The sequence below is a fragment of the Gavia stellata genome, chromosome 28, assembly GCF_030936135.1.
Source record: "Gavia stellata isolate bGavSte3 chromosome 28, bGavSte3.hap2, whole genome shotgun sequence".
NCBI classification, from domain to species: Eukaryota; Metazoa; Chordata; class Aves; order Gaviiformes; family Gaviidae; genus Gavia; species Gavia stellata.
The window spans coordinates 1,344,337-1,366,623 of record NC_082621.1 but is presented as its reverse complement, the minus strand read 5'-3'; the positions used below and the strand labels follow the sequence as shown (position 1 = coordinate 1,366,623).

Here is a 22,287-nt window from a genome sequence, read left to right as displayed (position 1 = left end):
TGTGCTGCACAGGGACGAGCCTGGCAGGCAGGCTGTGCCCGTGAGCTAGTGTGCCTGGATACCGAGCTGTCCCTCCTTGGGGGCTCTGCTGCTGTCGAGGTGTTGCTTGTTTTGGTGTTTGCCCTGTCACGGAGAAGCTGCGGTGAGCCCAGAGCTGGGGGAGGCAGCGGCCAGGGTGGGTTTGGGGCACTGCAGGCCAGAGCTGCAGTGAGTCCAGCACTGCACAGCATCCTTTGAAACAGCTTATTTTCCAAGCTCTGGTCAGAGAGAGATTTCTTGGGGGGTTTACCTCGAGTCCCCGTTGCTGTTAACCACGGCTCTGCTCCAGCTACCCCTGTGCAGTGAGCGGGGCAGGGGCCCAGGCTGTGTCCCCCCCAACACCTGCTTGGTCTTGGGCAGTGTTTCCAGGGCCCGTGGGGTGCAGAGGGAGGAGATGCTGGCTGCCTTCTGACCCTCAGCTGACGGACGGATGTGGGGCACTGAACGCCTCGTGACTGGCCTGCTCCAGGTTTCCCAATCCCGCTGTCCAGGCGAAACGTGGGCTGGAGGCTGCTGCCCCCTTGGCTGGTGGGAAGGCGGCAGCGAGGAGCCAGTGCGGCAGCGTCCTCAGGCCAGGTGGAGGCAGAGATTTTGCATGAAAGTCATTTCAATGAACCACAGCCTGTGCGCTGGGCTGAGCAGGAGCCCTTGGAGAGGTGCCGTGATCCCAAACAGGCCTCGTTTTACCTTTGGCAGACTTGGCTGCAGATGGGTGTCCACCCAGGTTGCTCTGGCCTGGCCTGATCTGTGGTGTGGAGCGTTGCTGCTCCGCTGACGGCTGCCAGACAGGATCTAATCTGACCTGACTCCCGTCTCCGCTGCCGAAGGAGTCGGCTCGGTTTGCAGATGAGGTGTGAATCTGCCCGGCTCCAGCTCGGACGTGCTCTCTGGGGCAAAGCTACCTGGCGAGCGCATCCTCTGCTTTTCACAGCTTGGCTGCTTACCTTCATTCTTGTCTGTCTCAGCTTATTGAGTGTGTCATGTCCCCAAGGTGTTTCAGCACCGCTGTTTCAGCCGAGCTTCCCCCCGGGAGACGTCCCCTCTTTGCACCTCGCGTGGCGGTGGCCGTGCTCCCCGCCGGTGGGGGCTGCCAGGCGTCACGGCAGCTCTCCCGCTCGCAGCCGCGCGTTGTTGCTGGAACGCAAAGGCAGAGACTGTTTCCCATGGCCGCTCCGGGGCCGGGAGCACAGACCCTTCTTTGTGCCGTTGGGGTGAGGGAGGGCTTGGCTTCGTCCTGCCGCAAACAAACGGGAGCTGTCAGCCGTGCCGTGCCAAGCCGGTGCCATCTAAAGCGTGTGTCATGCCCAGCGCTGAGATGTGAGTGTGGCACAGAGGGGAGCGCAGCTGAGTGGTGCCACCTTTACCACTGCTGCCTGCCCCTCTGCCTCCCTTCCCAGTGATTTGGGTCCGTTTGAGTTAGTTTCTGCCACTAAAAGTAGGTCTGCAGTTCCCCACCATGGCAGACCCGACTGGTGCCAGACATGCGAGGCTGCAAAGCTTTTGGCTACTGTGGCTGCAGGGTATTAGACCCTGACACGAAAGTCACTGTGCCGAGTGCCACTCCGCTGCTCTTGGATTTTCTGATCTTGTTGAACACGTTGCCTCTGAGGTGAGGCACGCTGGGCCCCCCCTCTCCGCCAGCGCCAAGGTGACGGGGCATGTTCCAGGTCAGGGCTCGCTTCCCGCTTTGCTTTGCTTTAAAGTGCTCTTGTCGAGGCGCTCTGGTCCTTGTCTGACCTACTTACTTACATCTGGCTGCTTGGAAGGAAGGCAGATTTGCTCTGCCAAAGAAGTAGCTTTCTGCTGGGAAGCAAAGGTGGGAGGAGGGAGTGGGGGGAAAGTGCCCTCCTAACGAGGGGCCGAGCGTGTTGGGTTTCTCCTGATGGCTTTGCCAGGGCAGCTCTGGAATGAGCGCAGCTCCCAGAGCTTGCTCCTCACTCTGATGTTACGAGGTTGGTTCAAAAATTAAACGGTCTTTTTCCAGAGCTGAGCTGCCTTCGTCACTCGCCTTGGGGGGGGCTGCGGTACTGGGAACCGAAACCTGCTGCAGGGTTCCTTGCAGCACCGTGGAGCTCCGTGCCCTGGCGTGGTGCTGGGGCTCGGGCACCTCTCTGCTTCCTTTGGCCCATTCCCACTCCCTTTCCTTCTTGCATGTGTCTCCCACATGCAATACCATAACCGTAGAAATTCCTGCTGCTCGGCAGGACTGGCTGCACCAGCCGGAGCCACAGCAGCCCCGTGGCCTGGGCGCAGACTCTCCCTGTGGCAGCCCCGGGGCGGAGGCAGCTCTGGAGGGATGCTCACGGGGAAAGGGGAGAAGCTGCCAGGCGGGTGTGGAGGTTTGCAGGGAGCTCCGCTTTCCCCTTTCCAGCGGGAGCAGGTGAGGTGAGTTGCAAATGCTGCTCGGCAGGGCTTGCTCGCAGCGTGGCCCCTGGGCAGTCTGGGCCATGGGGAGACGTGGGCGTCGTGCTGGGCGCTGCGTGCTGGGATTCGGTGCTGCTGCGCTCGAGTGTCCTTGTCAGGTGCGACCTGCTGCCACGGTGCTCCTGCAGTGAGGCACGCTGCGCTCGCTTGCGCCCAGGGCCTGTCTCTGCTTTCGCCGAAGCAGCCGGGCACCTTCCCTGTGTGGCCAGTGGTGTTTCCTCCTGCAGATGTGGGGCTTAAATCTTCCCTTGCCTGGGCTGGAGGCCGGGTCGGTGGCCCAGGGGGGCTCGTGACTTTGCCCAGGAGCTGGGAGTGACAGGGTTGCATCTCCAAGGACCATCCGACCCCATCGCTGAGTCTCTGGGTCTGTCACGCCCAGTTACTAGATCATGTCTCAAAGCAAGCCCTCCTCTCCCTCTGCGCCGGCTGTAAATTTGCAGCATGTACTTGGCACCTACCGACCTGAAAAGCAGCTGAGTGTGGTTCTGACTGTGCGGAGAACTCGCTCTGACGGGGCTTGGCTCGGTTTCCCCTTGGCATTGACACAGGCACTTCCTTTGCGCTCTTACACCTCCCGCAGCTGCGGCTGTCGCAGCAAAGGCCGGTGGGGCCAGGCCCTCGCCACCTTCAGCCTCCTGCACCAGCACGGGCTCCACTCGCTGTAAGCCAGCCTATCGATCCTGCAGCGTGGATCAGCCCCGTTTGTAAGGTTTCTATAGCTTTAGGGTCTTGCACAAACGTCAAGTGTATACGCGTGTCCCAAAATAACACTTAAGTGCTGGGTATTCTATGGCAGCTTGTAAATTTTCTCCTAATGACTCTGAGTGCAAACCTGGTTAGAGGAAAGATGCATTTCTTTTTTAGAAGCAGGCAGCGATGGTTTTCCAAGTGGCTGCTTCCTTTCTGCGAGGCCATTGTGGCTTTGGGGTGGTTTGGGGTGACTTTATTTTGCGGCAGGGACTGCGCCCTTCCAGCAGGCACCTCCCGACGGCGCCCAGCAACTTGCACTCTGCCTCGGTTACTTGCCCTGTGTATTCTGGATTGCAAATCAGCGCATCTCTGCTTGGCCTTTGCCTAGGAAAACCCTGAGAATACTTGGCTGGGTTTTGTGGAACAGCAGGAGACCTCGTGCTCCAGCCCTGCTTTAGCTCGTCGCCTTCAGGGCTGCTTCCCACAGCCAGGCTCAGAGCAGCTCTTGCAAAAGAGTCAGCATGGGAGACGGGCGAGCAGGCAGAGCCCCAGCGCCTCTGGCCTGCAGGAGAGGGGTGGCAAAAGGGACCAAAGCTGGAGGTCTCTGTCCTCAGCCTCCCTGAAAGCCCCGTCAGCAAAGAAAGAGGGAGGGACTCTGGCGGGGAGCGGGTTGTCCCTCCTGGAGGCACCTGGCGAGGGCAGGGGAGACCAACCCAGCCCTGGGTGCTGCCTTACTGAGCGAAGGGGCCCGAGGGCTGCAGGCAGAGCAGGAGGGTGGCCGCTGTGGGGGCACAGCAGGGTCTCAGGGGTGTTTAAGCACTCTGCTCAAACACAGGCGGAAGCTGGTACAGGGGTTTAAGCTGGAGCTGGTCCTGCGGTATTTTAAAGGCACAGTTATTCTCCGTCCAGGCTCCTGAGAACGGCAGACCTCCAGGCAGCGTGTGTCTTTTGCTCGTGGATTTTCACCAGGATTTTCTTTCACGGTTGTAGCTGAACTCTCTGGGTGGGGGCCGGGGGACTGGGCAGACCGCTGGCTTTTCTCCTAAAACACCTGCACAGCCTGTTTGCTTTCCTGGCACTGTGACCTCTTGTGGAGATGCTGCCTGTTGGGCCTATGCACCAGGGCAGGGCCGCCGCTCCCAGGGGGCAGAGGAGGAAGACCCAGAAATGTCAGACCTTCAGCGCTGGCCTGGCATTCCTTCTGCCGAGAGGATGGGTCGGTTTGTTGCCAGCCGCTCGGGTATTGGGGTGAGCCTGGGAGAAAAGCTTGGCGCGGGGGTTTGGTTTGAAAGCATGGCCTTCAGCGAGGGCCCCCTCTGATTAATGTGCTTTTTTTGGCAGAGTGTTTCACCTGGGCATTTTGCTGTCCCTGCCTCGTGACTCAGACCTGCGTCGGCAGGCGCTGCGGCAGCTGACGGCGTCAACTCAGGGTGGCAGGCTGGAGCTGGAGACTTGCTGCCTGTTCTCGCGTAAGGCTGCCGGTGCCATAAGCTCTGCGCCGCCGAGCGTCTGGTGCTGTTTTACAGATAACTGTGCATGCTGTCGGTTTTGAGTGACAGTCGGAAGAGCTGCAGGTTCATTCGGTGTTCCTTGCTCTTCGCTGGTAGCGTGTCAGCCGCAGCCTGGCGGAGACCAAAGACTGACGCTGCACTGGGTTCGCTGTGCAGGGAGGCTTAGACATGGCTCGTCAGTGTCTGCCTCTAAACGAGCCCTGTGTGAGTGGGCCCCGGCGCTGCTGGGGGGCCTTAAAAGACTCTCAGAGGTGGCTGGAGCTCTTCTTTGCTCCCCAGCCTGCTCCTGAGGCCACCAATATTTTCGTTGCTCGCCTTGAGGAGCTCCTGGCTCTGTCGGCTCCAGTGTGCGGGCTTTGTTCGCTCTAAATGTGCAGACGGTGTTGGAGCCCGCGGTGAAGGGGACGGTGCATTGTTGGCAGTTGATAAAAAGGTGTTTTAATCTGACCTCTAGACTAACACCCCTGGGCTCAGGAGCCACTTTCCATTCAGCGGCGTATTGTTCTCTGGGAGGCGTGGGCTGTGCAGCACGTTATTCCCAGCCGTGGGTCACCGTCAAAATAGTCGGGAAGTCCCTGCGTCTCCCGCCACTTCCTCCCGCTGGAACAATCGGAGATGTCTGTCGGAGAGAGCGGCGGTTCAGAGCGGTTCCTGCCTGGTCTCCTCGTGTGCCACCTCTCCCTTCCCGGCTTCCTTTCCCTTCTCGCCTGGCACATGGGATGGGGAGAGGCAGGGAAGTCTGCGGGCCCTCCTGGGACGGGCTTTTCCTGCTCTTCTCTTTGCTGCAGGCTAATGTCAGGACACGATTCCTTGCTCCTGATTAAAGGTTTCCTCTGCCAAGTGAAGCGAGCTGAGCTTGGTGGAAAGCTGCTAAAGGACGGCCTGACTCTGGTGTCCAGTGGAAGCCACAGCTCCACCGAGGGCTGTGGAATTTGGCCCCGAGGCGTTAGAAACTTTTGTGTTCAGGGTTTTGTTAAAAATGCATTGTCAGTGACCGTGGGTTGTTAATAATTCACAGTGAGCGTCTGAGTCCCGCGGGGCTGGAGTGTGTCTGTCTGTCTGCACGTAGAGATGCACTGGCTTTTTGAGACGCTCCAAATCGAGATGGCAGCTCGCTCTCTTAAAGCATGCTGATACGATTTTAAAAGCCTGAATGACCTTAAATCCTGCGATGGCTGTCTTTCAGGATAAATTATTTATGTCGCATCTTCAGTGCTGCCGAAACCCTCGCTCCTCAGGAATGGGCAGAAATGTCAGGCTTCGGAGGACAGGCTCTGAATTTGGAAGGGCTGTGTTCAGGGTAACGAGGAACTGAGGGTTTGGATGGGAAGAGGTGGAAGATAAAGGCGCCCTGCGAGACGGGGCGGGAGGGAGGGTGTTTGAGAGGTCCAGCCTTGGAAGTCGTCCCCAAACCGGTGCAGCCGCATTCTGCAGCCGACATCAGAGAGCTGGAAATTCCTCTTGATCTGCAGTTCAAAGCCACTGCCTCCCTGAGGATGAAGCCCTTCATCTCGGGTTTGCAAATTCAGGCTCGCGGTGGCAGCGAGCATAGCTGTGAAATACAAATCCGTCACAGCGCCCAAATCCCCCTGAAAAGCAAGGAAACGTGCTTACGGCGTCTGAAGGTCACTGCTGCCTGTCCTGCTAAAAAAGCAAACCCCCGCCCCAAGGGATGAGCAGAATCCAGGGCTGCTTGCTGGAGAAGGCATTTCATTTCCCTTCATGGCAAATGAGGACTTGAAAAACGCCTGAAAAACGTGGTGTGTAGTCCTGTCCAGGCCAGATCTGGCTAATTCAGCTGTTTTACAGGAGAGGGGGGGCTGCTGAGTGTAACGTTCTTGGGTTTTAATAGTGTTTTGAACCCAGGGTTGGCAGGGGAGGGCCGATTCAAAACGCCGCAGGACTGCCCCGAAGTCGGTGCTGCTGTGGGGCGAGGGGTGCTGCGGTGACCGTGGGGTCCAGCGTGGCTGCTGAGCGGCAGCTCTGGAAACAGCTTTCTGCAGGGTCACCTCGATTTCAGTGAACTCTGTCTCCTCCAGAGTGATAGCTTTTCACACGTTGTCTTCCTCCCAGTTTTCTCACAGGTTTCTTGGTTTTTGTTTTTTATTTTAAAAGGAAAGCTAACGTGCAAACCTGCCCCTCCTGGCTTAACCGAAGATGAGCTCTCCTCTGCGCTTTGATCTAGCGGGTGTCTCTCTCGCCGCCCCGATTCAGGTCTTTCAAACCACTTTCCCTGCAAGCGCCTTGAGCTGCCGCCGCGGCATATGGAGCTCTCAAAGGCTCAGATCTGGCTTGGTGAAAGGATCCCTGGTAACGAAGAACAAAGGAGAAGAAATGCAGAGAAGTCGGCTCTCGGAGCGGCATTGTTTCAAAGGGCACGGTTTCCGTAAGGCATACGCCAGACATTAAGGGGTGGTAAGCAGTGCTGGGAGAACCCCCTTTTTTTTTTTCCTGGAGGATCTAGCTTGCGTCTCCCTAATCTTTATCAGCTGAGTCTCTCTCTCTTCATGAACATTAAAGATCTAGGCTTTATTTTAAAAACAGACACGGATCACTCCAGCGTTCCCACCCAGAGGTCTCTGCTTTTCTTGTGGTACGAAATAATCAGCAGCCACCACGTGCTGAGTTCGGTGCCTCTTGATTTTGATTTTTCAATGTGACCTTTGCTGTTAATCCACAACCTGAACGGGGCCGTGTGCTGAAACGAAATGACCTGTTTCTCAGGAATTCAGCTCCAGTTTATCCTCAAGCTGCTTTAGCGTAAACTCTTCTCTCCCCTCCTCTCTCAGTCTTCTAGGTCAGAGCCTTTATCTGAATGTGGGTTTCAATGCAGCAGTAGTTTTAAGGGCATGTTAGATACGGGGAGATAATGACTCATGGTTTTCTTTGTAGAAATACCATTCTCCTCCCCAGCTGTGCTTACAGGAGGTAGTGTCGCTGTGGGATTGTTCCTAGCTGCTCCGCCTGACACAGGCCTTACGTGGGGGGCAGCAGGGCAAACGGGGGAACCCAAGCAGCGTGCTTCCCTTGCAGACGTGGCACTGACTTGCTTTCTGACAGCCGACAAACCCCTGTCCGTCTGTCTGCGTACGGCAAGGCGGCGCATCCCTGTTGCGGAAGTATCTTAAGGGGCTCCTGTGACCCCAAGTGCTGTCGAGGTGCAGAGCTGAGTGGGAAGTGTCACCCCGTGAGTAACCAGCTGGAGCAGGAGTATAACGGGGAGGTGATGTGGGTGTTTCTGTTCCTGTGGGTCAGGAGTGGAGGTGACAGCCTGCAGTGCTGGCATTGCTCCTGTGCTGGCTCGGGCCTCTGACACATGAGACCAAGTCAGGAGTCTCATTACCTGGCATGTTTCTCAGCTGTATCTCTGCTAATTACCTCCAGCTGCTGGTGTTCAAACAACACCGGGGCTCTCCTGCCCGTCCCCTCCTGCCGGTCATACCGCGATGCCGTCACGCCATCCCCCTGACGTCACACTCTGCCCTGGCAGCAGCTTGCACCGTCCCAGCCCTGTGATCCCGCTGTGGGGTGGGAAAGAGCACAGGGGAAAAGCGCTCCTGTTGCAACACGTCCTGGCAGCGCCGGCAGGTCCCAGACAAGCACGTTATGAGCCGTCTCTGATCTTGCTTCAGTGGGAAAGGTACAGGCTGAATGGGTTTACCGGGCTTCGTTCCAGTCTGTGGAGCGTCCTGGTGTGGTGGGGCTGGTGGCACAAGGGGCTGAAGGAGAAATCGCCAGGCATTGGCTCTTCTGTGCGAGGCTTCGAGACCCGTCTGGAGCAAAGCAGCACCACGCATGTCAGGGGAAGGTGCATTTCCGAGAGGCAGGAGTGAGGTGGCTGCCCCAGTGAGGTGGATGAGGACCCACTGAGTCACGGCAGGTTCGAGTCCGTGCTGTTCCCCAGCTCCGCAGAGGTGTGGCAGGTGCCCCCAGAGAACTTGAGATCTCAAGTGACTTAGAAAATGCCAGAAAATAGAGGGAGGAACATCTTCCCAACGAGTGTGTCTGTAGTTGAGGAGTTTCTCACTTGGTAGAAGAGCTGCTTTTAATTAAAAGGCAGTTTACTTATTTCGTTTCCTGAACCGCAGAGAGCTGGTGGTTTGCTTGAGGGCAGGGGAGCTGCTGGCATCGCAGCGATGCTGCTGGTCCGTTTTTCCTGTTCTCAGACCTCTGCTGTGACAGGGAGTGGTCATGTATGACATGTGAGGACGGACCTGGTCTTATCCCGGCCTGTGTACCATGGCATCAGTAAACTGTAGTTTATCTAGTCGAAGGTGAGTCTCAGAAAGGACCTGGATTTTAATACCTGATACAAACCATTTCAAAGGTCATGGGCACCGGGGTTTCAGGGTTTGGGTCATAAAGAAGCTTTCGCTTTCATGGTGGATGTGTCTGTGACCTCTCTGGTCGCATGCCCTGGAGGTCAGGCATCGGAAGTCGGAAGCTTCAGGTGTGAAACTATCCTGTTCTTACCTGCTGTTGGCATTGTGGTCCCCTTCAATGGTTAAGGAACAGGTTTTCCTAGGGGAAAGACGTCTGTGGCTTGGAGAGGGGCATTTATCCCCTGCCTCTCAGTCTGCCCTGAGCACCCGAAACTCCCGGGGTGGCGAGTGAGGCCTCCAGTCATCACATTCCTATTCCCTGAGCCTGTGCTGCCAGGACGGCCCTACCTGTGCGCTGCTGTCAGAGGCACGAGCTTGCCAGGGGCCTGTCCTGTGATCTCCCGGTGATTCAGGCTCCTCTTCCTGTCCCCGCTTCCTCCGTGCTCAGTCTCCGGTGCCGACTGGAGCTGCCGGGCTCTGCGGAGCCCCACCGGCAAAGCACTGTGTGGGTGAGAGCCGTTCCGGGTAAGCCGCGGTGCGGGATGGATTCGTTTTGGGCTTGTGATGAGATGGATTGAAATGTAATTGGATCGATGTTGGGAAAGCTTGTTTCGCTGCCTGCTTGGACAGCTTCAAGGGGGGCATTGGAGTTGTGGAAATAGAGTGGGGCGCAGACAGCTTTGAAGCATTGGGAGGTTATCGACGTAGGATCCGAGCGGTTTGGAAAACCTGCATTATCTGTCAGGGCTGTTCAGGGACGGGAGCGTCTCTCCTTGTGCGAGCCACAGGACAGCACCGCGCCGCTTCGTCTGCCTTCTGCTTGGTGATCCGTCTGGCAGATTTAACAGCGTTCGTGGCTGGAGGGACCTGCTGGGGATGCGTGCCAGGGCTGGCCGCGGTGCCTGCTGACGGGCTGTAGGCTTTGGGCTCCTGTCGCACTTCCACGTGAGCAGCCTCCGGCTGCAGATAAAGGAGCTGGATTGATGGCGCAGGATTAGCTTGGCTGGGTTTTCTCTGCTGAGCAAGACGGTTGTGTGAAAAACGTCCTGGGTTTCAGCTGCAGGCTCTGCGCTGGGGTGGGGGCCCTGGCAGTTTGGGGCAGGGGGGATTGTGCTGGCTCCCACTGCTGGGACCTGCTGCTCCGAGGTGTTGGGAGAACCAGGCAGCCCTTTTGAGCCAGCTGGGAGAGGGCAGCTCCGGCCTCTGCCCCGCGCAGGGAGCTCCAGGCACAGGGCACTTAGCACGCTAGCCTGGGGCCGTGTTTCTCTGTGGCCGGCTCACCAGCTTTCCCCTCCAGTCCCTGACCGCTTCCTCCCTTCCTGCAGGCATGAGTGACCAGGCTTGCCCCCAGCACTGAGCAGCTGGAGCCACCGGGAGCCGGGACAGGATGCCGATCCCTCCTCCCCCGCCGCCGCCGCCCGGCCCCCCGCCGCCTCCCACCTTCAGTCAGGTAGGGGTCTTCTCGCTGCCCGGTGGCCTGGCTGGTTGTAGGGTGAGGAGGTGCGCTGTCTCCACATGGTGGTACTTGCCAGGGGCCGCTGCGTTGCCTCTGGACCTCCTCAAGTCCAACCTACGGGAGCTTCAGGTGGCCCATGGGCTGTGCCTCAGTTTCCCTTGCAGCAGAGTCCATACATGGAAGGGGCTGCGTGTGGCTTTTCTTTGCATTAGTGTCTTCTGCTCCACGATGGCACCGGGGGGAGAGCAGGGGATCTTGCACGTGGCTGTAACTGAGCTGCGCCTTGGGCCTAGGTAGGACGGGGTCTCAACCTCGGCCTGTAGAACAGCATGACCTCCTGGGGCAGCCCCGTCGCTCCCTCTGGAAGAGAGCCCCTGGAGAAGGCTGTTTGCTGGTGGGGAGTGGGGGTGCCTCTGGGCTCAGCGGAGGAGAAGCGGGAAGGTGGAGTTGGGTTGTGCCTGCTCTGTGGATTGGGGTTTCCATGTGCACAGGCAAGCTGCTGAGCTGCTTCTTGTCTCCAGGCAAACACAGAGCCGCCGAAACTGAGCCGAGAGGAGCAGCGGGGCCGTGGGGCCCTCCTGCAGGACATCTGTAAAGGGACCAAGCTAAAGAAAGTGACACAAATCAATGACCGGAGTGCACCAATCCTAGAGAGTGAGTACCCGCCTGGCATGTCCCCAGGAGGCCCTCAGCCCCACCCTGAGTGCTGCCGTGCCTTTCAGGATGGCTTCTGGGCTCTCGCCCATCTGGTTTCCAGCAGCTCCTCATCGGAAGAGCTGATAATACCAGGCTTAACCTCTCTGCCTCTCTCCTTTCAGAGCCCAAGGGCAGTGGTGGCGGCAGCTACGGCTCTAGCTCAGCTGCGCTCCAGCCGAAGGGCGGCCTCTTCCAAGGCGGTGTGCCCAAGCTCAGACCCGTGGGAGCAAAGGATGGCTCAGGTAATGGCTGCCTGTCTGTGGTTTGCGCGGGGGTTCCCTGGGGCGGTCCCCAAGCAGGAGGGGGTTGAGAATCTTGCCGTGTTTGCCTGGAGATTTCAACTGGTTAGAGGCAGGGACCCCAAATCAACACCCTATGTGTGGCTGCAGGCAAGCTGCGCTTTCTCCATGCCAGTGTCCTGCGACACAAACCTCCTTGGAGGGCCTGGGAGTCGTGTGTGTTGCTGAACATTTCTCTCTGCTATTTTCTGTGGCAACCTGCCTTCCAGCAAGGCAGAGAGCGAATAGCAGTGGTGAGAGAGGAGCTGTGTGTGGCTGAGCACGGTGCCAGCTCCCCTGCCTGCGCCAGACAGCGTTCCCTGCGGTCTGGCCCTCGTCGGCCGAGCGGGCAGGCTGCCCCGCGCTCTGCGCAGGCTCGGGGACGGAGCGCCGCACGTCGCTCTCTCTGACTCCCGGCCCGCGCCATGCCTGGCCAGTCACTCTGCTTTCCTTCCCCGCAGACAGCTCCGGTAAGCAAACCCTGCAAGTCCCCGGCTCCAGAGCAGCCGCCCCCAGGCCCCCGGTGCCGGCCAGCAACAGCCGACCTCAAGATGACGCTGACAACAGCCGGGCCTCTCCCCCAGAGCTGCCGCGCACGCAGAGGCCCTCCCTGCCGGACCTCTCCCGACCCAACACCGCCGGCAGCACCGGCATGAAGCACAGCTCGTCTGCCCCGCCGCCTCCCCCGCCGGGACGCCGCGCCACCGCACCTCCTGCCCCCCCTCCGGCGCACAGCGCCAAGGTGTCTTCCTACAACCGGGAGAAGCCCCTGCCGCCCACTCCGGGACAGCGACTGCCTGTGAGCAGGGACGGACCCCCCGCCCCGCCACCCATCAAGCCCCCTCCCTCCCCAGTCAGTATCCGAACGGGGTCGGGGGCTCAGGGCCAATCTCTCGCCCCCCCGCCACCCCCTTATCGGCAACCCCCCGGTGTCCCCAACGGCCCTTCCAGCCCCATCAACGAGTCTGCCCCAGAGCTGCCGCAGAGACACAACTCCTTGCACAGGAAGACGCCGGGCCCCTTGCGGGGTCTTGCGCCGCCGCCACCCACTTCAGCCTCCCCATCTCTCCAGAGCAGTCGCCCCCCTCCACCGGCCAGAGACCCCCCCAGCCGGGGAGCAGGTAAGAACCGTTCCCTCTGCTGCGCCCCACTCCTTCGCGCCCAGGAGCAGCCATAGCAGGTCAGGCTGTGGCCACCCACCCGCAGGGGTGTTTGGTGGCTGGTCCAAGATGCCGGGGAAAGAGTCAGCAACGGGGCACAGTGAGGCTTGTCCTGCACATGGCAGTCGGCGTAGAGGTTGAGACGGGGGCTGTAGCTGGACTGTAGCGTCCAATACATGTCCCTGGTCCTGTCCTCTGTTTATCCAGCTCCTTTCATGATGCTGGCAATGGGTTTGTAGCTGGGTAGCTCCTGCCCGTGAGGTTGGTGTGTCCTCCTAGGGTGGGAGGTGAGAACATGGTGGAGCCAGAGCTGTGTACGTTGTGGCTGCTCCTCTGAGCTTCCTAAATGTCACCGGGGTAGTGACAAAAAGCTGCAGCAGAGCAGGGAGAAGCCTTTCCCTCGGCGGTGCAGCCAGACGCCCTCGCTCAGCCCCTGGGAACTGTCCTGCCTGTCTTTGGGCTAATTTTGGCGCTGTGTGGTTCAGAGGGCAGCTGGTGATGAAGGCTCTGTTGCCGCTGGTGCGGGGGTTTTGGTGTTGGGCACCCTTCAGAGGTGTGGCTCGGTGAAAACCACTCGTCATTCCCCCTGTGCACACGGAGCTGGGCGTGAGCGTGTCCCTGCTGCCAGGAGTGGCGATGGCTTTGCCCTGGTGCCCCGCCGTGCGCTCCTGGGCTCTGCGTCCAGACCGCAGCTCCCGCCTGGTCCCCTGCCAAGCCGCTCTGTCCTTCCGGCCCTGCCAGAATCCCTCCTTTGAGTTATAGCTGAGGATCTGCTCTGTTAGTCTGTCTGTAATTAGCCTAATGAGGAGCATGAACTGCCACTATGCATCTGTGGGAGGCTGGGCAGGAGCGAGAGGTGGGTCGGAGGGGCCGTGGGTCCTGTCGCTGCCTCAGTGGCAGTGTGGATGTGGCTTCCCAGCCCCAGCAGGCAGCATCTTGTCTCCATGTGGAGCTGCTGCCCTCAAACTCTTGCATGTGTGGACTCTGTAGCTGCTCCTCAGATCCCCTCTTGTGCAGAGGGTGACCTGGGTCTGGCTGGGAGCATGCAGGGGCCAGAGCAGCCACACTGAAGGTGGGCGGTGAGCTGGAAGGGGGAGCGGGCTGGCCTGTCCGCTCCGCTGCAGCTGATGAGAAGGAACGCAGATGTCAGGAACAAGCAGGAAATCTCTGCTGGGCGCGCGTAGGAGCATCCCTGGGCTGGCCGCGCTGGCCGCTGGCGCGGTCTGGCTCAGCAGCTGGCCTGGAAAGCTACCTCAGAGGATGTCCTTGGCCCTGCTGCTGGAGGGAGGGTTTGCCCTGGGGATGCTGTGGCTTGGCAGGCTGCGGTCGGCTGCGCCAGTGCTGACCCAGCTCTCCTTGCAGCCCCGCCACCCCCTCCGCCAATGCTGCGAAACGGGGGGCGTGATGCCCCCCCACCTCCGCCCCCCTACAGACTGCACGGCTCCGCCGAGCCCCCGAGCCGAGGGAAGCCGCCACCGCCGCCCACAAGGACGCCGGCTGGGCCGCCGCCGCCGCCCCCACCGGTGCGGAACGGGCACCGGGACTCCATCTCCACCGTCAGAGCGTTGCTGGGTGAGTGGGGGTGCGGGTCTGCGCTTGCAGCAGCTGCTGCTGTCCCGGGGGGGGGGCTGGAGCTGGGGGAAGCTCTGGTGTGGAGCCGAGCCCTTTGGTTTTAGCTTTGCTCATCCAGAGCCACCGCTCCTGACCTGCCTGTTTTTCCCCCTTCTCTGCAGATGACTTTGAATCCAAATACTCCTTTCATCCCGTCGAAGATTTCCCAGCCCCAGAAGAATATAAATACTTCCAGAGAATCTACCCCAGCAAAACAAACAGAGGTGAGGGAGGAGGAGGTGTCACTCCGTCTCGCATGGCCTGGCTCCCCTCCTCTCGAGGCTGGCAGGAGGTGACGGCACTGCAGCCGTGGCCGCCCACTGTCCTGTTTGTCCCCGCTCAGGTTGGAGCGTGCAGGGGCTGGCGTGAGCCCCCCCGAGCCCCAGACTCCTGATCCACGTCCTTTTCTGTGCAGCAGCATTGTCCCGAGGCCTGCACACGCCCCTCGGGGTGCTGAGCCCCGAAGGCAGCCTGCTACACTCGGGGGGGGCCCTGAGGATTTGGGCTGTGCGGATGTCCCGTCCCGCCTGCCTCCTCTTTTGCCCACTGAGCCTGTGCAGAGAAACGCCGCAGGGCTTGTTCCCGCCTGCGCTGAGGGCCTTTGGTGCTGGAGCGGTTACAAAAGGACCCCAGCAGCCGGCCCCGCGGCTGAAGCTGGCGTTGGGCAGGGGCTGGGGGGGTAAAGAGCCCCTACACATCCCAGGATGAGCCTGACTGCGGGGCCCTGAGCGGCGGCACTCGGACCCGGCACTGCTGGCGCGGCGCAAAGTGCCCTTGCTGCACCGCTGCTGCGCGTCAGCCCTGCAGATCCCGGAGGAGACTCCGGGGAGAATGGGATGCTCGTTTATTTTTAGAGCGATGAATGTTTAATGTGGATTTGAAAAGCCCTGAGCTTTCCATGCGTGCTGCAGCGGCTGGTTCGAGTCGCAAATCCCAGGCTCCAGATCTCTGCGGGGAGTACGACGGGGGGGCAGCTGGCGCGGGGGCGTGGAGGAGGGAAAGCAGACGTGCCGGATCCCGCTCTGCAGAGCACCGGGGCGGTGATCCTCTGAACGGGTGCTGGCAGTCGGGGAGCAGCCAGTCTGGTGCGGGGCCCGCGGTGCCAGCCATCTCTGTGCGGGTTCTGGTTTCAACAGTCTTTTCTCTCTTGCAGCTACACGTGGGGCCCCCCCTCTGCCCCCCATCCCCAGGTGAAAGCGGGCTGCCCAGGCAGATTGTTCCTGAGCAGAGAGACGGACCTCCTTCCCCTTCCGCAGACGGACCCTCCCCACCTCCCTGCCCCCCAGGATCCTGCATGAGAAACTCCCAGCGTCTTTGGTTTTCCCAGCTGCGCCAGGACGAGCCGATACCCCCAGCCCAGCTCTCTCCGCCAGCCCACCCTCATCTATGCATCTCCCCCGGGACTCGGTGACCTTGCTGGCAAGCCCGGATGGGTCCTTTCCTCCTCGCTCGTCGCAGATCCTGGGTCAAGCCAGGACGCCACGTCCAGCTGCGGCCCGAGAGCCGGGCACGAGGACCTGGGGCGGACACCGAGCCGTGTGCGGCCGGCTGTTGGGACCAGAGGTGGCTCAGTGCCTGATTCCTTGGGCCGGGGCAGAGCGAGAGCTTGGAGAGGAGCTGGGGTAGGTCAGGAGACGGACACGCTCCATGATCACCGGCTGCGCCGGCGGCGGAGGCAGGGGGAGCCGGGACAGGCCGGCAGAGCCTCGTTACCCCGGCGCAGCTGATTGCTTTTTTGCACAGGAGCCAGTGGAGGAGTGGGGGGGCGAGTGGGACCATCCAGGGAGACCCCGACAGCGCTGGGCAGGGGCTGGGGGCTGTGGGGCAGCTGGGGGGGAACCCTCCGCCCCTGCTCCCGCGGGGGGGTGTCCCCCATGCCACCCAGCAGTGTTGCACCCCAAAATCACTACAGCCACCGGCTTTTCACACCACTGGGTTTTGACGGGCCGAGGAGGCGCCTGGCGGTAGCAGCCCGGCTTTTAACGCTAAATTACCAAACTAGAGCATTTTAATGGGAAGACACTAATTGTCCGTGGAGGAAGCTGGGGGTGCTGTTACCGGGGGGGTGTCGTTTGTTCTGTTTCTTACGTGGCAGGAGGGAGCTGGGGCCACGGCCCCTGCGCCGGGGGGGCTCCGGCTGACGTTTTGCCTTACACACTACCCTGTCCGACTGTTGGTACCGGGCTGGTTTCTCTGGGGTGGGCATTAACCGTAGTTACTGATCTATTTTGTACGTTGTAAAAAGCTTGTACTGCGGGAGGAAGGTGGGCTCGCTGCGGGTGTACTAAACCTCCCCTCTAACTGTTTTGGGGTTTGTTTGGGGGTTTTTTGTTTGGTTTTTTTTTTTTTTTCTATGAAGATGGAAACTTTCCCTGTTCGGGCCGGAGCGAGGTGGGGCGAGAGACGCGTGGGGTGGGTTTCCCTGGAGGGTGAGGGCCCCCCCCACCCCCCCCCAGCGCTGCCCTTTGGTTTAAATAAAGGTTGAAAAAAGGTTCTTCCCTGAGCGCTGGCTGCCCCTCTCGGGGGGGGCGAGGGGCTGTTTTAAGAGGGAACAGACTAAAAATGGAGGAGCTTGAAATTGCATTTAAATAAAAATAATAAAGATACACGACTCTTCGAGGGTGCTCTCTGGGGGGGTGGCCCCTAGGCCACAGGGGTGCTCTGCACCTCCTCAGGGACCCCCCTCCCCTCTTTCAGGGGGTGGGTGATGGCCCTGGGGATGGGGTCCGGCCCTTCCCCTCCGCCTGCAGCGAAGCTGCTACTGGGAGCACTGGGAGGCAGCAAGAAGGAGGGATGGGGGGGATGCTGGTGGCACTGGGAGCACTGGGAAGGCAGGATTGGGAGGACTGGGAGCACTTGGGAAGGCAGGACTGGGAGCACTGGGGATGCAGGATTGGGGAGGTTGGGAGCAGTACTGGGGGCGCGGGGTTGGGTGTACTGGGAGCGCTGGGAGCGCAGCGCGGCCTCAGCAGACTACAACTCCCAGCATGCCTCGCGGGGCGCGCACTACACCTCCCGGCAGGCCTCGAGCGCCGGCGCTGATTGGCTCCTCGGCGGCGGCCCCCTCCTCCGGCCGCGGCGCTTGGCGCGGGACCTTGCGATTGGCGACGGCGGCGGGCGGCGCAGCCAATGGGGCGGAGGGGGCGGGGCCGGCTCGGCCTGGTGGCGGGAAGTGCGGAGCCGGGGCTGAGTTGGCGCGAGAAGGTCGGTGGCGGCGCGGGGGGGGGGATCCGGTGGCGGGAGGGGGTACGTGGGGCTGGAGGGGGGCGGCGTGGGGGGGCTCGGGGGGGCAGGGCCGTGCTGGTGGGGGTGGTATCGGGAGCGGAGGTGTGGGGCAGGGCCGGGGGGCAGAGCAGGGCGGGGGGGGCCGCTGGGAGCCGCGGGCCGGGGGGGTCTCCCCGCCTGACCCCTGTCCCCCCCTCCGCCCGCAGACCCCCCCGCCATGGCCAGCAGCAGCCCGCAGCGCCAGCGCACCATCGGCTTCCCCCGCAGGAGGAGCGCCCGCCGCCTCGCCGCCCCCCCCGCCAAGGGCGGCCCCGACCCCGCCGCGCTGCGGCTCTCGCCCTACCCCGGGGCCTCGGGCCCCGCCGCGCCCGGCCGGGCCTCCCCGGGCACACGGGGCACACGCTCGGCCCGGGCCGAAGCGCTGCCCCTGAGCCCCCGCAAGCGCCTGGGTGAGCACCCCCCCCTCCCCTGGGACCCCCCGGGAAAGGGCGGGGGGCGGGACGGGACGGGACATCCCTTCCCCGAAAGCTGCCGTGGGACCGGGCCCGGGCCCCGGCGGGGCTGGGGCAGGCGGACGGACCCGGCTCCGGCCCGTCCCTCGCGCAGCTGCGTTTGCGGCCTCCCCCGGTTTGGGAGGAAAAGCTGCTCCTGGGGGGGCCGAAGCGCGAAGCCCCCACCCCGGGGCGAGCGACGCCGTCTTACGCGCGGCCTCTCGCTCGCACACGAGCGCACCGCGAGAGCGCCAGGGTCGGGCCCGCGCGCTCGGCCGCTCCGCTGACCCGTCTGCCCCACAGGTGACGACAACCTCTGCAACATCCCCCGCGCCCTGCCCTGCTCCCCGGCCAAGCGCAGCAAGGAGAACCAGGGGCGCCGCTTGCTCTTCGGGGACCCCCCGGCCTCCCCCGAGAAGCCCAGCAGCCCAGGGCCGTCCCCACGGCGCGGAGGGCAGGAGACCCCCCGGAGCTCGGGGTGCGGCGGGCAGCCTGCCCGCACCCGGCTCTTCAGGCAGGAAGGTGAGCATGGTCGGGGAGGGGGACGGGGTCCCGTGGGCGACACGGCCCCCCCTGAGCCCTCTCCCTCGCCGGCACAGGCACCTGCTACCAGCAGGCGAAGCGGGTGCTGCACGCGGCCGTGCCCGACCGCCTCCATGCCAGGGAGAAGGAGACCGGCGTCATCCGGCAGTTCCTGCGGGAGCACGTCTGTGGGCACCGGCCCGGCAGCCTCTACGTCTCCGGAGCCCCCGGGACGGGGAAAACGGCCTGTCTGAGCCGCGTCCTGCTCGACTGTAAGGTGCGCCACGGCCGGGCGTCCCGGCAGCAGCGGAGGGAGTGGGACAGGCCTCTCCAAGGGGTGGGGGTGCCTGTTTTGGGGGTGCTGGCGGAGCAGATTGGCAGGGAAACGGAGGGGAGCACAGCCCCATTGCACCGCCAGTTCAGGGGAGGGGGCAACAGGTTGCGGACGCCGTAACGCTCCTGTCCCTGGCAGGACGAGCTCGCCGGGAGCAAAACCATCGTCCTGAACTGCATGTCGCTGAGCAGCCCGCAGGGCGTCTTCCCCGCCGTGGCGCAGCAGCTGGGCCTGCCCGCGGCCGCCGGCCGGGAGGGCGTGCGGAGGCTGGAGAAGCAGCTGACGGCCCAGGGGCCCATGGTGTGAGTTCCCTGCCGGGGGGGGGGGGTGGCGGCGTGGGGTCTCCCCTCGACACCCCGAGTGCGGCCAGCCCGGAGAGGCGGCCCCGGCAGCGGCTCTCCCTGCTCGGGGTGCTGTGAACGGGCCGCGGGGCGGTGGGCAGAGCTGGGGCTGACCTGGGCTCCCCCCCGCAGCCTGCTGGTGCTGGACGAGCTGGACCAGCTGGAGAGCAAGGGGCAGGACGTGCTCTACACCCTCTTCGAGTGGCCCCGGCTGCCCGGCTCCAGGCTTGTCCTCGTGGGTGAGTGCGCGGCAGCGTGGCACTGCTCACCCCGGGGACCCTCCCTATTTTGGGGGGCTGATGGGGGTTTGCCTTTGCACCCCCCTCTTGCCCACCCGCTCCCTCCTCGGGGCATAACCCTCACCCTCCCTCGCCCCGCAGGGTTGGCCAACGCGCTGGACCTGACGGACCGCAGCTTGGCCAGGCTCGGAGCCCGGCCGGCCGGCAGCCCCCGGCTGCTGCACTTCCCACCCTACACCAGGGAGCAGCTCAGCACCATCCTGCAGGAGCGGCTGGGGCAGGTGGGGACGTGGGGGGACGTGCGGGGTGGGGGACACACACGTGGGGGGCTCTCTGCCCACGTGGGCAGCAGTGCTGATGGCGCATGGTGCCTCGCAGGTGGCTGGTGACCCCGTCCTGGACGCTGCCGCACTCCAGTTCTGCGCCCGCAAGGTCTCCGCGCTCTCAGGGGATGCCCGCAAGGCCCTGGATGTCTGCAGGTCAGCGCCTGCCCCAAAACCCGCTGGTGCCAGGGCCAGCGTGGCCCTGGCGAGCCCCGCACGGCTCCCCTGCGCTGGGGGTGCCCGTGCCGGGGGTGCCCATGCTGGGGCGGCTGCTTTGCCACGTGCTCAGGGCTGTCTCTCCCCAGGCGCGCCGTGGAGGTGGTGGAGCTGGAGGTGCGGAGCCAGACCCTGCTCAAGCCGCTGCCCGGCGGTGAGTAGCTGCTGCCGTGCCAGAGCCAAAACCCTGCGGGGGGCACCTCCGTGCCGGCCTCGATGGGGGGTCCGGGGTCCCTTTCTGGGCCACCCACTCTGCGCTGCCACCCACCCCCTTTCTCATCGCCCCGCGGTCCCCTGCAGCCCTGTCTGTCCCGCAGGTGACTCCCCGGCGTCCCCTGTCCCCAAGCGCGTGGGGCTCCTGCACGTCTCCCGCGTGATCTCGGAGGTGTTTGGGGACCGGCTGGCGGCAGGCAGCCGGGGGACCCGGGACGCCTTCCCGCTGCAGCAGAAGGTGCTGCTCTGCTCCCTGCTGCTGCTCGCCCGGCACCTGCGCGCCCGGGAGGTGACGCTGGGGAAGGTGAGTGGCGGTGGGACCCTCTCAGGGCTGGATCTGAGGAGCGGGCAGGTGTCCCCGGGGTCTCCCTTGGGTGCGGTGCCACAGCGTAATGGCCGCCCTGCCTTCCCCAGCTCCACGACGCCTACAGCCAGGTCTGCCGGCGGCAGCAGCTTCCCGCCGTCGACCAGGCCGAGTGTCTGTCCCTCGTCACCCTCCTGGAGTCCCGGGGCGTCCTCGAGCTGAAGAAGGCCAAGGAGGCCCGGCTGGCCAAGGTAGCGCGGGGGGCGGCAGGGCAGGGGTCCGGTGGTGGGGCAGGGTCCGGCAGCGCGGCGCTGAGCGGCTCTCGTCTCTCCTCCAGGTCTCCCTGAAGATGGAGGAGGCGGCGGTGGAGCACGCGCTGCAGGACGCGGCGCTGGTGGGCAGCATCCTGGCCCAGGGGCTGTGCTAGCCCCCCCGGTGGCCCCCTCCCCGTGGCCCCTCGGTGTGGACTGAGCGGACGCGGCGCCGGGTGGGATTTCGGTGCAGGCATGGTTTGGCCGGGCCGTGGCAGGAGCAGGGAAATGGCTCCCGGAGGCCTCGGCCGTTGTTTGTTGAGTCCTGCCCTGGGGCCCTCGGTCTGGGGGGAGTTTATTAATATTATTAATATAATTATTATTATTATTATTATTACTTTTGTGTGACTGGAGCCGAGGTCAACGGCAGCAGCCACGGCCGCGGACAGCGGGTGCTCCTGGCCCCGCTCCCACCCCGGCACGTGTGATCCCGGGGCCCAGTGTTGCTCCCTGCTGCGAGCCACCGGCTGTTTGCTCCCGGCTGGTTCGGAGCCTTCCGGGGCCCCCCCAGCCCCCAGCTGCAGGAAGGACAGTCCCGGTGCCACCGCTCTGGGTGCTGGTGCTGGCAGCCGTGGGAGAGGGGTGCACGGTGCCCTCGGCTCCAGGCTGTGCCGGCCGGAGGGCGGGGGGCCAGCGGGGCCCCCTCTATCTCCTGGCATTAATAAAGTCATTCTGGCTCAGCGCTGGCTCCTGCCTCTCCCCCCTCTCCGTTCCCCCCCTGCCCCAGGGCTCTGTCTGTGCCCCCCCAGCCCCTCTCCCGGGCCGCAGCCCCCCCTGCTCCCCCCCGGCTCCTGGCCCCGGCTCCTCCGCTGTGTTAAATAATAGACGCTTTGACCTAATTTTGCAGCTTCCCCGGCTGGGGGGTGCGGGGGGGCCCCAGGCAGGCGGGGAGTGGGGAGGGGCTGGGGCTCTGTCAGTGCCCCTTGTTCAGCCATCGCCCCCCCACCTCCGGCCATCCCACCCCGTTCCCCCAGGACCCCCCGGCTGCCCCCTCAGCAGCTCCCGGCTGGGGATGGGGTGTTGGCTCTGGGGACAGGGTGGGGTGCCTCGGTTTCCCTTGGCCCCATGGGGTGGTCTCGGTGTGTGCCAGCCCTGTCCTGGCCCTGGCCCCAGGGCTTGTGGGGTCCCCACGGGGTGCGGGATGTGGGGACATTGGCTGTGTCCTTGCCCTGGGCACCCAGTGCCGAAGCGGAGCCCGGCAAGGCCGCTGGATGCCACCATTGAACTGTGCGTCCTGGTGCAGCTCTCCCTTCCACCGTGTTCTGGCACACTGGCGCTGCCCGTCCCCCCTGTGCCAGGGCACACCTTGGGGACAGGGCAGGCCCCGGCTGTCATTCTCCATGGGGAGCAGTGGGGAAACCGAGGCAGGGGCAGCCGGCGGCCCCAGCCAGGCCCCGAGCGCAGCTCAGCCGATCGCGGCCACGGGGCTATTTATAGCCGGAGCTGCCATGTGTCGGACGTGTGCGGCGGCACGGGGGGGGCGGCGGGTTCAGGTCAGGCTGCGCCCGCTCAGCCCAGCGTCCCTGCCGCCTCGCCGTGCCGGGCGGCTGAGGGGGACCCCGTCCCTGCCCCCTCACCACA

The 22,287-nt window shown here is 63.3% G+C and overlaps 2 protein-coding genes across 2 annotated transcripts; both read left to right on the top strand.

The window, feature by feature from the left end:
- Positions 1–10,373: 10,373 nt before the first annotated feature.
- On the top strand, positions 10,374–15,937 carry WIPF2 (WAS/WASL interacting protein family member 2). The gene is made up of 7 exons (XM_059830550.1): positions 10,374–10,436; positions 10,964–11,096; positions 11,261–11,393; positions 11,882–12,537; positions 13,939–14,148; positions 14,310–14,411; positions 15,341–15,937. The coding sequence occupies exons 1-7, from the start codon at positions 10,374–10,376 to the stop codon at positions 15,379–15,381; spliced, it is 1,338 nt and encodes a 445-aa protein (XP_059686533.1). The 3' UTR covers positions 15,382–15,937.
- Positions 15,938–17,618: 1,681 nt separating this feature from the next.
- Positions 17,619–20,822, top strand: CDC6 (cell division cycle 6). The gene is made up of 11 exons (XM_059830159.1): positions 17,619–17,861; positions 18,207–18,425; positions 18,503–18,702; positions 18,898–19,061; positions 19,233–19,339; positions 19,481–19,620; positions 19,718–19,818; positions 19,968–20,032; positions 20,196–20,395; positions 20,506–20,646; positions 20,733–20,822. The coding sequence occupies exons 1-11, from the start codon at positions 17,630–17,632 to the stop codon at positions 20,820–20,822; spliced, it is 1,659 nt and encodes a 552-aa protein (XP_059686142.1). The 5' UTR covers positions 17,619–17,629.
- Positions 20,823–22,287: the final 1,465 nt, after the last annotated feature.